Source organism: Danio aesculapii, chromosome 2, assembly GCF_903798145.1.
Source record: "Danio aesculapii chromosome 2, fDanAes4.1, whole genome shotgun sequence".
NCBI classification, from domain to species: Eukaryota; Metazoa; Chordata; class Actinopteri; order Cypriniformes; family Danionidae; genus Danio; species Danio aesculapii.
In genome coordinates, this window is record NC_079436.1 from 44,233,729 (window position 1) to 44,246,732 (window position 13,004).

The following is a 13,004-nucleotide window of genomic DNA, read 5'->3' on the forward strand; positions in this document are numbered from 1 at the left end:
GGTTAGTGGATATGCAAAAGCACAAAAAAAGCACAATAATGAATAATGCAGTGAGCGGCAAAAATAGCTGACGGAGTTTAAGTGTTTGTGTAAGAGAGAGAAAGGACGAGATCAGGATCAATGACAAAGAAAGAAAGAAAGAAAGAAAGAAAGAAAGAAAGAAAGAAAGAAAGAAAGAAAGAAAGAAAGAAAGAAAGAAAGAAAGAAAGAAAGAAAGAAAGAAAGAAAGAAAGAAAGAAAGAAAGAAAGAAAAAATAATAAAATGACTGCTGAGAAAGAAAGAAAGAAAGAAAGAAAGAAAGAAAGAAAGAAAGAAAGAAAGAATAAAAAATTAAATGTGAAAAAGAAAGAATAAAAATAATAAAATGTGTAAAAAGAAAGAAAGAATAAAAATAATAAAATTTGAAAAAAATTGAGAAAGAAAGAAAGAGGGGAAGGAAGGAAGGAGAGAGGGATGGATGGATGGATGGAAAGAAAGAAAGAAAGAAAGAAAGAAAGAAAGAAAGAAAGAAAGAAAGAAAGAAAGAAAGAAAGAAAGAAAGAAAGAAAGAAAGAAAGAAAGAAAGAATAAAAAAGAAAATGTGAAAAAAGAAAGAATAAAAATAATAAAATTTGAAAAAAATTTGAGAAAGAAAGAAAGAAAGAAAGAAAGAAAGAAAGAAAGAAAGAAAGAAAGAAAGAAAGAAAGAAAGAAAGAAAGAAAGGATGGATGGAAGGATGGAAGAATGGATGGATAGATGGATGGATGGGTGGATGGAATAGAAGGGAAGGAAAGAAGGAAGGAAGGATGGATGTATGGATGGATAGGAAGGATGGATGGAAAAGAAAGAAAGAAAGAAAGAAAGAAAGAAAGAAAGAAAGAAAGAAAGAAAGAAAGAAAGAAAGAAAGAAAGAAAGAAAGAAAGAAAGAAAGAAAGAAAGAAAGAAAGAGGGGAAGTAAGGAAGTAAGGATGGATGGATGGATGGATGGATGGATGGATGGATGGATGGATGGATGGATGGATGGATGGATGGATGGATGGATGGATGGATGGAAAGAAAGAAAGAATAAAAAAAGAAAATGTAAAAAAAGAAAAAAATTATAAAAATAATAAAATTTGAAAAAAATTTGAGAAAGAAAGAAAGAAAGAAAGAAAGAAAGAAAGAAAGAAAGAAAGAAAGAAAGAAAGAAAGAAAGAAAGAAAGAAAGAAAGAAAGAAAGAAAGAAAGAAAGAAAGAAAGAAAGGATGGATGGATGGATGGAAGAATGGATGGATAGATGGATGGATGGGTGGATGGAATAGAAAGGAAGGAAGGAAGGAAGGAAGGAAGGAAGGAAGGAAGGAAGGAAGGAAGGAAGGAAGGAAGGAAGGAAGGAAGGAAGGAAGGAAGGATGGATGGATGGATGGATAGGAAGGATGGATGGATGGAAAAGAAAAAGAAGAAAGAAAGAAAGAAAAAGAAAGAAAGAAGAAAGAAAGAAAGAAAGAAGAAAGAAAGAAAGAAAGAAAGAAAGAAAGAAAGAATAAAATGACTCTGCTAAGTCAATGACACCATGTCTCTGAATTTACACAAATCTTCAGTTCACATCATACAATAAAATGAAAAGGATCACAATCATCATTCATGAATAATCAACCGCATTTTCACTCAGAAATTTTGGACATTTGATAAAGATCTGTTCAGCGAGTACTCCAGAGAATAACAATACACCTACACAAACCAGCAGACTGATTCACTCCAACTCACTGCCATTGTGTAATATACACTTGTGAAGGAGCAATTATACTTCCACTAACAATTAAAAGCAGTTATGATCTCCACTCGTCAGTCTGCTGAAATAGCCATGACCAATCAGACATTTAAAACGAAAGCAGAACATAGCGAACAAATTTAGACTTCATGACAAAAAGGATTTTATAAAAAGATTTGACAAGAAATAAGGATGATGTTCAGTCCTAAACTCCACAGAGAAGCAATGTAGCAGCCCTACACCTACACAAGCCAGAAGACTCATTCAGTGCAACTCTGATTGTGTAATGTGTGAACATGTGCTTGAGAATGGACTAATCTAAACTCAATATGAGGTGCGTTTGCAAAGAAAAATAATAGCAGCTATGTTCATCACTCGGGCATAATGGTGGCACAGTGGGTAGCACGATCGTCTCACAGCAAGAAGGTTGCTGGTTCGAGTCTTGGCTGGGTCAATTGGCATTTCTGTGTGGAGTTTGCATGTTCTTCCTGTGTTGCACGTGGGTTTCCTCTGGGTGCTCCGGTTTCCCCCACAGTCCAAAAACATGCGGTACAGGTGAATTGGGTAGAATTCATAAGCTAGAATTGTCCGTGTATGTCTGTGAATTAGAGTGAATGGGTGTTTCCCAGTGAAGGGCATTCACTGCGTAAAATATATGCTGGATAAGTTGGCGGTTCATTCCACTGTGGCAACACCTGATTAATAAAGGGACTAAAACGAAAAGAAAATCCTTTAACATTAGATCATTCATTCATTCATATTCCTTTGGCTTAGTCCCTAATTTATCAGGGGTCGCCACAGCGGAATGAACTGCTAACTATTCTGGCAAATGTTTCATATTGTTTTACGCAGCAGATGCCCTTCCAGCCAAAACCCAGTATTGGGAAACACCCATACACTTTCACATTCAAAAACACTGCCACACTACAGCCAATTTAGTAAATCTAATTCACTAATAGCACATGTCTTTGGACTGTGGGAGAAACCAGAGCACCTTAACATTAAATAAGCTTAACTGAATCGTGCAAACTCATTTATTTAATTCATTTCCTTTCTTACTAATACACTCAAAAAAATGATTAATGCTGCTTGTTTAAACTACTCATTTAAAATGAGCTGAAACAACACAATTCTTGTAATTTCCTTAGCCAATGTATTTATTTTATATTTAATTCACTTACATTTGTAAACCATTAAGTTAACTTAAGTGTTTTATGTTGGGACTACATGAAGGAATTGTGTTGGTCCAGCTAGAGAGGGAAATGTTGACAATAAAAGTAATCTTTGGTATTTAAAGTTAATAGAAGACTTGAGTTTAATCTTCACTTTAGTTTGATGATTTAGAAGATTTTCATGTAATGCTTTGAGTTTTGAGATTACCACCTTGCAGATGCACTTTGCTCAGTGAGCAATAACTGTCCTAAAATTAGTTCTGAGATCAGTCTTGATCAACTGTATATGTAACTCATGAAAAATGCTTAAAAATTGGATAGGATATTTAGGATAACTTCATATAAAACTGAGAGACTTTGAAATGTACAACACATAAACACACCTGATATTATCAGACCTTTGAGTAGAAGTTTAAAAAAATTACAAATGTATTTAAAGTTTTATTTTGATAAAATCATGTAAATAGCTTTTTTAGTTGGTGCTAAACAAATTTACTGGATGGAAATCCTGCCCTCAATTAAATTAAGTTCATCCAATTAGGTTTATTTGAGTGTATATTAAAAGTATTCCATCCTTCAAAAAAAAAGTTCTGCTGATTGTTCAACCAACTCATTTAAAATGAGCTGAAACATCATAAATCTTGGGATTTTTTTGGGACAACTTAATTGTTTTATGTTCAATCTACTTAATCAACCTAACGTTAATCGTTTTGTGTTGGGACAACATAAAGTAATTGTGTGGAACTCATTTTTTCCAATACTATCGAGTCCCGTTTACTAAACTATGTTAGATTTGTTGACTGGATCTGTAATGAGTTAGTAGAGCTTTAGATTTTTTACAGAAACCTTTGTAAACCCCAACATAGCAAACCTAAAGACTAACTAACGTCTCTCTATGTTAATATTGATCACTTATATTTTAACATTATTACTTTCTTATTACAGTCTGACACCACATGCTGGGTACTAGAAATCTACAATGTTGGGTTAACTCAAGTTCAACTTAATACAATCTGATTTTGAAATCAACTTGTTTAAGAGATAGATAGATAGATAGATAGATAGATAGATAGATAGATAGATAGATAGATAGATAGATAGATAGATAGATAGATAGATAGATAGATAGATAGATAGATAGATAGATAGATAGATAGATAGATAGATAGATAGATAGACTAGTTCAAAAAATAACAACACAGCAGAAAATTCCGTTGGATCTGAGATGAGGGGGAGGCTCCTCTGTGCCCCACGAGCTTATTAACGGCTCTGTGATTCCCTTGTAAAAACAGAAAACAGCGAAACACGAGGGAGGAGCGGACGGAGTGCAGAACGGTGGGGGTTTCTTACCATAAACGTAGTTGCTCCGCACGGAGGTCGCGAGAATCATCGTGAAGGCCGCGAGCGCCCGGAGAGCTGCCCGCTGGAATGACGGGAATGCCAGAGTCTGACGCGCGCGCATCCCGCTCATCCGTCCAGCACGCTACAGCCAATAGTCCTCTCGAGGCCCGGAGAAGTGGAGAAGCTCACTGAAGCGCTGACTGTAAGAAAGGACACACACACTCATTAACAGACGGAGAGCACCGATTGGTCGCATAGATGCTGAACACACACACACTTCACTCACGCGCTGCCCCAGTGTTCCCATTGATCGTCTCGTGTCACTCAGTGTGTGTGTGTGTGTGTGTGTGTGTGTGTGTGTGTGTGTGTGTGTGTGTGTGTGTGTGTGTGTGTGTGTGTGTGTGTGATGTGACGCAGTGATCGAAAACATTCCTGTCGTCACTCGGTAACCCAGAAAACCGGTCCGAATCGACAAATGCTACGTAAAAGCGAGCACGGAGCCTGACAGGAATAGAGATTTGTAGAGTTCTGCCTCCCGGTAGCCTTTAACACGGCTCTCATTATTCTCCCGCTCTGACTGCTGCGCGCGCGAGGGGAAGGTGCACCTGTCGCCCGTTGAGGATTCAGCGAGACCGTGGACGCGCGCGCACACACACAAACACACACAATACTCCAGGTCGCCCATTCCTCTCTGTTAGTGCGCTTTGTGAACTGTGCAAGTCATGGCGTTGCCTGCGGGGCGGGCGGCCGATCGCCGAGAGATGCTCGGTATTGTTGTGCAACTATAGAAGAGGGCTGTCAAACTGAATGTGTGCGCGTGTGTTTATGGAGCAGTGAAGCCTCGCCTCATCTAAAACCGACGGGATGAGGTGATGATACCTGCTGCAATTCAATAACACCCAACCTGAGACGGAGCCAGCAGCATCCCTCACTCTTCATCGGCTCTTTTCTCGCACTTCTCTTAATTTCCATCCCTCCCTCCCTATGAGTTCCAGTCCCAACCGGGACGCCCCACCGAACCACGGAAAACAGTAGCAGGTGCACACAGTCCGAGCGCGCTGAATGCAGAAGGAGCGGCAGGGATGCTGGTGGAGGAAGGGGAGGGGAAACGCGAGGGGCAAAGCGAGCATCAGCGCATTAACAGTAGCCTAAGCACACTTTACCATCAGCGCTCATAGTTTTACACATCCGAGCTCGCGGATTTGTTCCCAGTGCGCCTGGCGCGCGCGCGGATGCAGGCGCATTCCAGAGCACGAGCGTGTCCCTATTTACAAACCTGACAGGTGTCCCCCCCACACCCCCACCCCTCCAGTATAAGCGCCAGGACGCCAACGACAATAATGCCCCTGCGTGTCTGTGAGCTCAAAAGGAGGGCAGATTACGATACTCACCGATATAAGCGCTCCTCGTGATGCCCGATGGCTCCGTCGGTTCAGGAGTGTTGGAAGCGTCTGTGCCTGCTGGCGCTCACGCTAAGGTCCCAATGGATCTGTCTGTCTTGGTTCTCGTTCCGCCCTCCGCTGTCTTCTTGTTTTTCTTGCCTTTTCCTCTCTCCACGGCTACCGTTCACTGCAGCAAAACAGTCTGTCTGAAAGCACGGAGAAGGGGAGGGAGAGGAAGAGAGGGAGGGAGGAAAGGAAGGGGCAGGCGCGCGGGGCGGAGGGGGAGGGGTGGGGATTTTAATACGATTTGGCCATACCATTTGGATAACAGGACCAGACCATACTGACTGAGAGAGTGTTATTATTGTTGTTATTATTATGTTGTTGTTGTTATAAATTGTTGTTGTTGTTGTTGTTGTTTATAACATTATTCTGCATGAAGTTAGTGGCATAGTCGGTTTTTACAGTAATCTCAAGAAACTTCTTACTATTATTGTAATATAACTTCTTTATTGTAATATTAATAATTTTTATTCATTATTTCTTCGCATAAAAAAATCAAACAAACAAATAATCGTTAATCATAAAAAATGTAACTAAAACAATTAACAATCATTATATTCTTTATATTTTTATACAACACATTTATTTACCTAGTTTAAGATGTTATGGTCTAATTGGTCACAAATGTATGATATATTTAGTATACAGGTTTTGTAGCTATACTAAAAGTTTATACTAAAAAAATTACAAATGATAAAAATATTATATAATAATCGGTGTTGTTGCGTAGGTCAAGCATAAATGCTACATTAAATTAGTAACTTTAAAACACTAGCCTGTGTGGTAAGAAACAGTGAGTGTTCCTAAGTTTTGGCTGTTAAAAAAAATCACATATTATAACCTATAACCAAGAACAGTGGGTGAATGAAAGGATGAATGAATGAGTATGAATGAGTGAATGAATAAATGTTTAAATGAATGAGTGAACGAAAGAATGAATAATTATTGAAAAAATGAATGAATGAGTAAATGAACGAATTAGGGAATGAATGAAGGAATGAATGAATAAGTGAGTGAGTGAATTAATGAATAAATGAATGAGTGAATGATTGAATTAGTGAATGAACAAGTGAATGAATGAATTAGTGAATGAATGAGTGAACAAATGAATGAACAAATTAATCAATTAATGAATGAATGAGTAAACACTCAAAACAATTCTGCTCGTTTAAACTACTTAGTTAAAATGAGCTGAAGCAACAATTCTTGACATTTTATTGGGACAACTTAATTTTTTATGTTCAATCCACATAAATTTATTAAAAGTGTTAACTCAATCAATTTCTGTTGGGACAACATGAATAAATTGTGTGGAATCCTACAGTGAATGTATGAGTGAATGAACGATTTAGTGTGTGAATGAATGAATGAATGAATGAATGAATGAATGAATGAATGAGTGAATGAGCGAATGAATGAACAGATAGCTTACGTAAAACATTTAGGGCTAATTATAAAGTCTAAAACGAAATTATTTAATTAAAATTCAAATGTGTACTTATTTTATTCAATATATACAACATCCCGGTTTCATTAACGAAAGTTGTGGGAATTACAAAAAGTCTTTGTCTTAAATGTCATAATAATATGCCTACTTATTCTAGCATATTTTAGCATAAATGAAAAGAAAATGTCACTTTTAATTTTCGTGGTGCTAAAAAAATTCTCCATATTCTCTACAAATCCTATTTTCATGTTGAGTTTTAGGGGTGAAGTGTGAGCAGGTCAGGGCAGTGTTTTCTGGAGGTTCCCGCTTGTGCAGGCTGGTGGCGGCGCGAGGTGTGGTCTTGTGAATATTGAGTCCCATCGCGCGCGCGCGGCCTCTGGAGACCCGCCGGCTGGAGAGCATGGGAGGAGGGGAGGGCGTTGCGACTCGCGAGAGGATTTAAGGATTAGTTCTGCACGCGGATTACTCGCTGTGCGGTGCGGGGGACGCGCGGGGTTAAACATGGACGACTGCACGAGAGGCAGATACCCCGAGAGAGCAGCGACTCGGTCACCGTGGCGGAGGCTCGAGCAACCAACCGGAGCGTCGGGGCGGGACACTTCCGGCCCCAAATCACTACATATACACTTGTATTGTTTAATGCCACCACCATCCCACAGTCCGTCGGCTCTTATTCATTTCACGGAGCAAATAAACCATGACACAGATTAGACAGTGGAAAATTTATCTCTTTACGCGGTAAATAAATATAAAAGATACAGTATGTTTGCAGTGTTATCAGCCCGGCTCGTGCGCGGACATCTCCATCACACTGAGATACGGATGAAACAGTAGTTACATCTACTGGTCAGGATACTGAACTGCGAGCATTCCGGCGTATTCCCAGAAAGCGCCCGCATTACATCATTGCGCGTCGATATATTTAGACAACTATATATCTGAGTCTGCGAAGTGCAGTCCCTCAGTTTCTCGAGTGTTTGGAAACAGAGGCCGAGCCCATTTGCTCATTTAATAGAGATGCTGACGTCATCCTCCGCAGAGCTGTGACAGTCCACGCGGTCGAGCGCGCTCGCCTGTGACCTGCGCAATGCTTTTTCTTCGAGGTGCGAGTGTCCAGAAGCGCTGAAACACACACACACACACACACACACGCACACACACAAACGAGTTTCCCATCGGCCCAGGAGCAAGAGGAAGGCAGGGAGATGGGAATGAGATGAGCAGAGCGTCTCAATTATCAGCGTAATAACTTGCTGAACATCTAAAATCAAACACTGCATTAAAATGAGCTCTCTCTCTCTCTCCTCTCTCTAACATCCAGTTTCCTGTGGAGAGGAAGGGAAAGAGGTAGATGAACAAGGCTGGATGGGCCAGAATCACGTATGAATTGCAAAATTGTAGATAGAATCTCAAAGCAGGATGGATGGCGCTGGTGAAATTGCCTCATGTGGGCAGATGAGAGCATGAAAACGAGCTCAAAGTGGATAAATGAATGACCAGAAAACTCTCTGGTTGAAAATTCGCACCTTGGTTTCAAATAGGCACGAGGAGGTGTTTCCTGGAAGAGGACTTCCTGTAGAGTTTGATCAGGTAGTGTGCTGAGGTGAGATTCCTCTCTATTTCTGTGCCATAATGACCAGGAAGAGCCAATCACACCATTCGCTGGAAAATCAATAGGACACTGATGTCTCTCTCCATCTCTCTGGCAGCCTCTCATTCTCTCTCTCTCTCTCTCTCTCTCTCTCTCTCTCTCTCTGGCCAGTGCAATTCAGGGTAATTCTCTTCACGTTAGATGGACTTTATTGGCAAGGCCATAGACAAGTATATTACAACTGAACTGATTTGAGAGGGCAAAGGGGACAAGAATGCATTAAGAAGAAAAATTGCATTTTTGACTGTATTCGAAATGTAGGATAAAAGGGAGTATTGCGCATCTCTAAACCACTGCATTTCTCTCTTTAAAGCTGTAATTTTCTTTTTATTTGAAGGGGCTATAGAACTGAGCAATCACTGTTATTAGCGATGGATATAAAGTGAACTGCAGTCAGAAACGTATTGCTCATGCTTGCACACGTAATGTCAAACAATGCCTCACATACTCACAGCAAGTATTTTTTCCCTTTGGTTAAATTTCTTGTCGCTGTCCACTCTCTCTCTTTCCTTTCAAAAAAACACATGAAAAATGATAGCAGTGAAAAAAATTGAAATTAAGAACAGTTGGCAGTGGCAGAAGATTTTTTCAATGAATGAATCGTCTGTTGAACTGCATCCCAATCATCACAAATACTGCAGAAGACCTGTTGGAACCTGCATGGACCCAAGATTCTCATAGAAAACAGTCAAGTTTGGCGAAGGAAAAATTATGGTTTGGGGTTACATTCAGTATGGGGGTGTGTGAGAGATCTACAGAGAGGATGGCTACATCGACAGCCTGAAGTATCAAGATATTTGTGCTGCGCATTACATTACAAACCACAGGAGAGGGCACATTCTTCAGCAGGATAGCACTCCTTCTCATACTTCAGCCTCCACATCAAAGTTCCTGAAAGCTAAAAAGGTCAAGGTGCTCCAGGATTGGCCAGCCCAATTGCCAAACATGAATATTATTGAACATGTCTGGGGTAAGATGGAGGAGGAGGCACTGAAGATGAATCCAGATACTCTTCTCTTGTCCAAATAATCTTATCTTAAGTCAGGCCTTACTGTCCTAATTAAATAATTCAAAATCAAGGCATGATCATATTTTATTTAGGTAAAATAAGCGTAATCTAGAGGCCTTTGCCTTTCATATAAGCCACTTCTGATACTAAATGATCAACTAGAAGTTATTGTATATACAGTTGAAATCAGAATTACTAGCCCCCCTGTTTATTTTTCCCCATATTGTAGAGAAGATTTTTTCAACACATTTTAATCATAATAGTTTTAATATCTCATTTATAATAACTGATTTATTTTATTTTTTGCCATGATGACAGTACATAATATTTGACCTGATATTTTTCAAGACACTTCTATACAGCTTAAAGTGACAATTAAAAGCTTAATTAGGTTAATTAGGCAGGTTAGGGTAATTAGACAGGATATTGTATAATGATGGTTTGTTCTAAAGACTATCGAAAAAACATATAGCTTAAAGGGGCTAATAATATTGACCTTAACATGTTTTTTAAAAAATTAAAAACTGCTTTTATTCTATGATATAAAACAAATAAGACTTTTTTTCAGAAGAAAAAAATATGATCAGACATACTGTGGAAATGTCCTTGCTCTGTCAAACATAATTTGGGAAATATTTCAAAAAGAAAGAAAAAATAATAATTCAAAGGGGGCTAATAATTCTGATTTCAGTTGTATATTATATATAATTATTGTATATGTTTGAATTGATATATTTTGTATCTGGTAATGTAAGACATAAGTTTGAATTAATCATCCTCTTTGAAAGAAACAATAGCTCTCTTTTGGCATCATCCTGAACATTATACACAAATGTTTCATGTGGCAATACAAAAGGTATTAATATGCAACAAATCCTACATATAAGCCTCTTTAAAAGGTGGAAACAGTCACACGGAGGCTTTTAAACTGAAATAATGAAGGGGTCTTAAATGCATTAGAGGTTTCATTCACAGAAATGCAATTTGTATTGCATCATCTGAACAACATGCATTATTCTGCACTGTATCTTAACAGAATACTATTCTAACAAAATAATAACGTACTGGAAATAATTTACTGAGACATTGTTCAGTAATTTAACAGACATTTTCATAAATTCTAAAACACAAACTAAAGCATTGCAAAGATCAAAACAAAGATGCATTACCTATTATTACTTATTAATTCTTTCACAAGAAATGCTTCTTTTTAAAGTATTGTGCATTATTTTTATGCATTTTGTAAGACTGTAGGATAAAATTTTGTGTAAGTCACTAAACGGTGGTTATTTTTAAGTGTGAAAACCCTATACAGGTATATAATTTATAAAAACAGATGACTCTCATTGGTGTGCATACACAAAAGTGGATTCATTCATTAAAAAAGGCAATAAGCATTGCATCTCCATAAACTGATATTTTACTGAAATGTAGGATAAAAAGAATATGCTGCAAGATATCAAATCATTGCACCTCTCTCCCTTTATAAAGCTGTGCTCTTCTTTTTAATTAACTGTGGGGATTGGGGAAAATGTTTCTCCAACCAAAGGTGGTTTATTACCGCTCATACACAAGAGCGGTTCATTCACTATGCATTGCATCCTCTGCGATTAAGGGAGACTGTGCCTCGCAAGACTCATTAAGGCATAAAAAGAAGCCATCACCCCTTAATGGCGTCATATGCGACTCATCTCTGCCGGGACTCGAACCCGGAGCCTCTGGATTAGAAGTCCAGCGCGCTATTCCATTGCGCCACAGAGACTGAGCCACATGATGCAGCGTAAAACGAGGTCATATTGTGCATTAGCTCCATCGCATCCTGCAGCATCAGGACCAGTTTATGGCTGCAATTGCGTCATGAGCCGCTAGGGGGCACGCGCGCACTCCTCTCCTCATGACGTCGTGCGCAATGGCGGACTGCCGTCCTCTGTGCCTCAATAATGCTATATAATCATCGTTTATTTTAGTTGGCGGCTTTAAAAGGCAGAGGAATATCCAGCAACACTATATTACGGCAATATATTATTCAGTCGACGCCTCAAACAAAATTATTTCACGAGGTTTTTCTTTTCCTCTGCGTTCGACATAAAACCCTGTTTTTTTTTGTTTATATCCGCGATTCATTTACAGTCGTGTTTAAAAAGTTGGTTTAATACGACGAAATTAGCTGTAGGTATCACTTTATATGGGTTTTTGATCCATTCAGTCTTTCAGCTAACGTTAAGACGGCGCACGTGCTAGAAAACGAATAGTTTAAGGAGAAAATGTAAGGCATTTTAATTCATGAAAATCTCTTTATGGTGAGAATTCAATATGTATAACTGAGTAATGGTATTTATTTACCGGGATAAAAGAAATATAGCAACTTACTTTGTATTAATTTTGTGTCGTTTTTCCATCACGGATAAACCTGAAGAGAAAAACATGCAGTTCATATTATATAGTACTTGTCAAAATATAGCTACAAAGGTACTTTGACACTAGTAACTTACGACTCCACAGGTAACAGTATAAATTGATTAAATAAGCAATTAAATCCCAATGCTCACTGAATAAAATACACAAATGAAAAGAAAATAAACATTTTAATGTCTAGCCAAAATAAACAATAAAAAATTACAATTAATCTAAATTATTTAGAGTCTTAAAGCAGAATGAAACATTACATTTGGTATATGTAGTTCTCTCATATTCCCAGAATACCCCAAGCAAACCACTATGCTAAACCGACCAGATTAATGACATGTAACACAATTTGCTCGTTTTTTCTTGACCACAAGTGTCAGGGCTTGCCTTCTCATTTCAAACCCAGATAGATTACTTAGCCCCAGTTTGTATTTTAGTGAAGAGGACAGGAAATGATGATAGAACAGGTGCATTAGGACTGCAGGATGGAGTTTTTCAATAAACATCCAGTCCAGTGATTACGTGTAGTCCGTAATCCAACCCAATCCATTTTACAACATTACCATTTAAATGAAAAAAGCCCACAGCCATCCTTGACATTATCATTCAGGTGAACATGATTTGAGGTGTGTAATTTAACCTGCGCAGTGCAACATCAGCATTTGGGTTTATTTAAAATACTAACCAGATTCTAATCATGTTTTGATATTAGTAGTTACTATAAAACATCACCATACTGTCCTCGTAAATTGCGTTGTCTCAAAACAATATTATTTAGCATTTATATCCTGCATACTATTA

At 38.3% G+C, this 13,004-nt stretch overlaps 1 protein-coding gene and 1 non-coding gene across 5 annotated transcripts in view; both read right to left on the bottom strand.

The window, feature by feature from the left end:
• Positions 1 to 5,836, bottom strand: part of cadm3 (cell adhesion molecule 3) — a 143,531-nt gene extending 137,695 nt beyond the window's left edge. For all 4 annotated transcript variants that reach the window (XM_056480391.1, XM_056480386.1, XM_056480378.1 and 1 more), the window contains exons 1-2: positions 5,637 to 5,836; positions 4,255 to 4,445 (exon numbers count right to left, since the gene is read on the bottom strand). In XM_056480391.1, coding sequence (XP_056336366.1) covers positions 4,255 to 4,375 — 121 coding nt within the window. In that variant the 5' untranslated portion in view covers positions 4,376 to 4,445; positions 5,637 to 5,836. The remainder of the gene's footprint in view (positions 1 to 4,254; positions 4,446 to 5,636) is intronic.
• Positions 5,837 to 11,485: 5,649 nt separating this feature from the next.
• On the bottom strand, positions 11,486 to 11,559 carry trnar-ucu (transfer RNA arginine (anticodon UCU)). Its single transcript has one exon. It is a non-coding gene; the product is annotated as a tRNA-Arg (tRNA).
• Between the last annotated feature and the right edge of the window lie 1,445 nt (positions 11,560 to 13,004).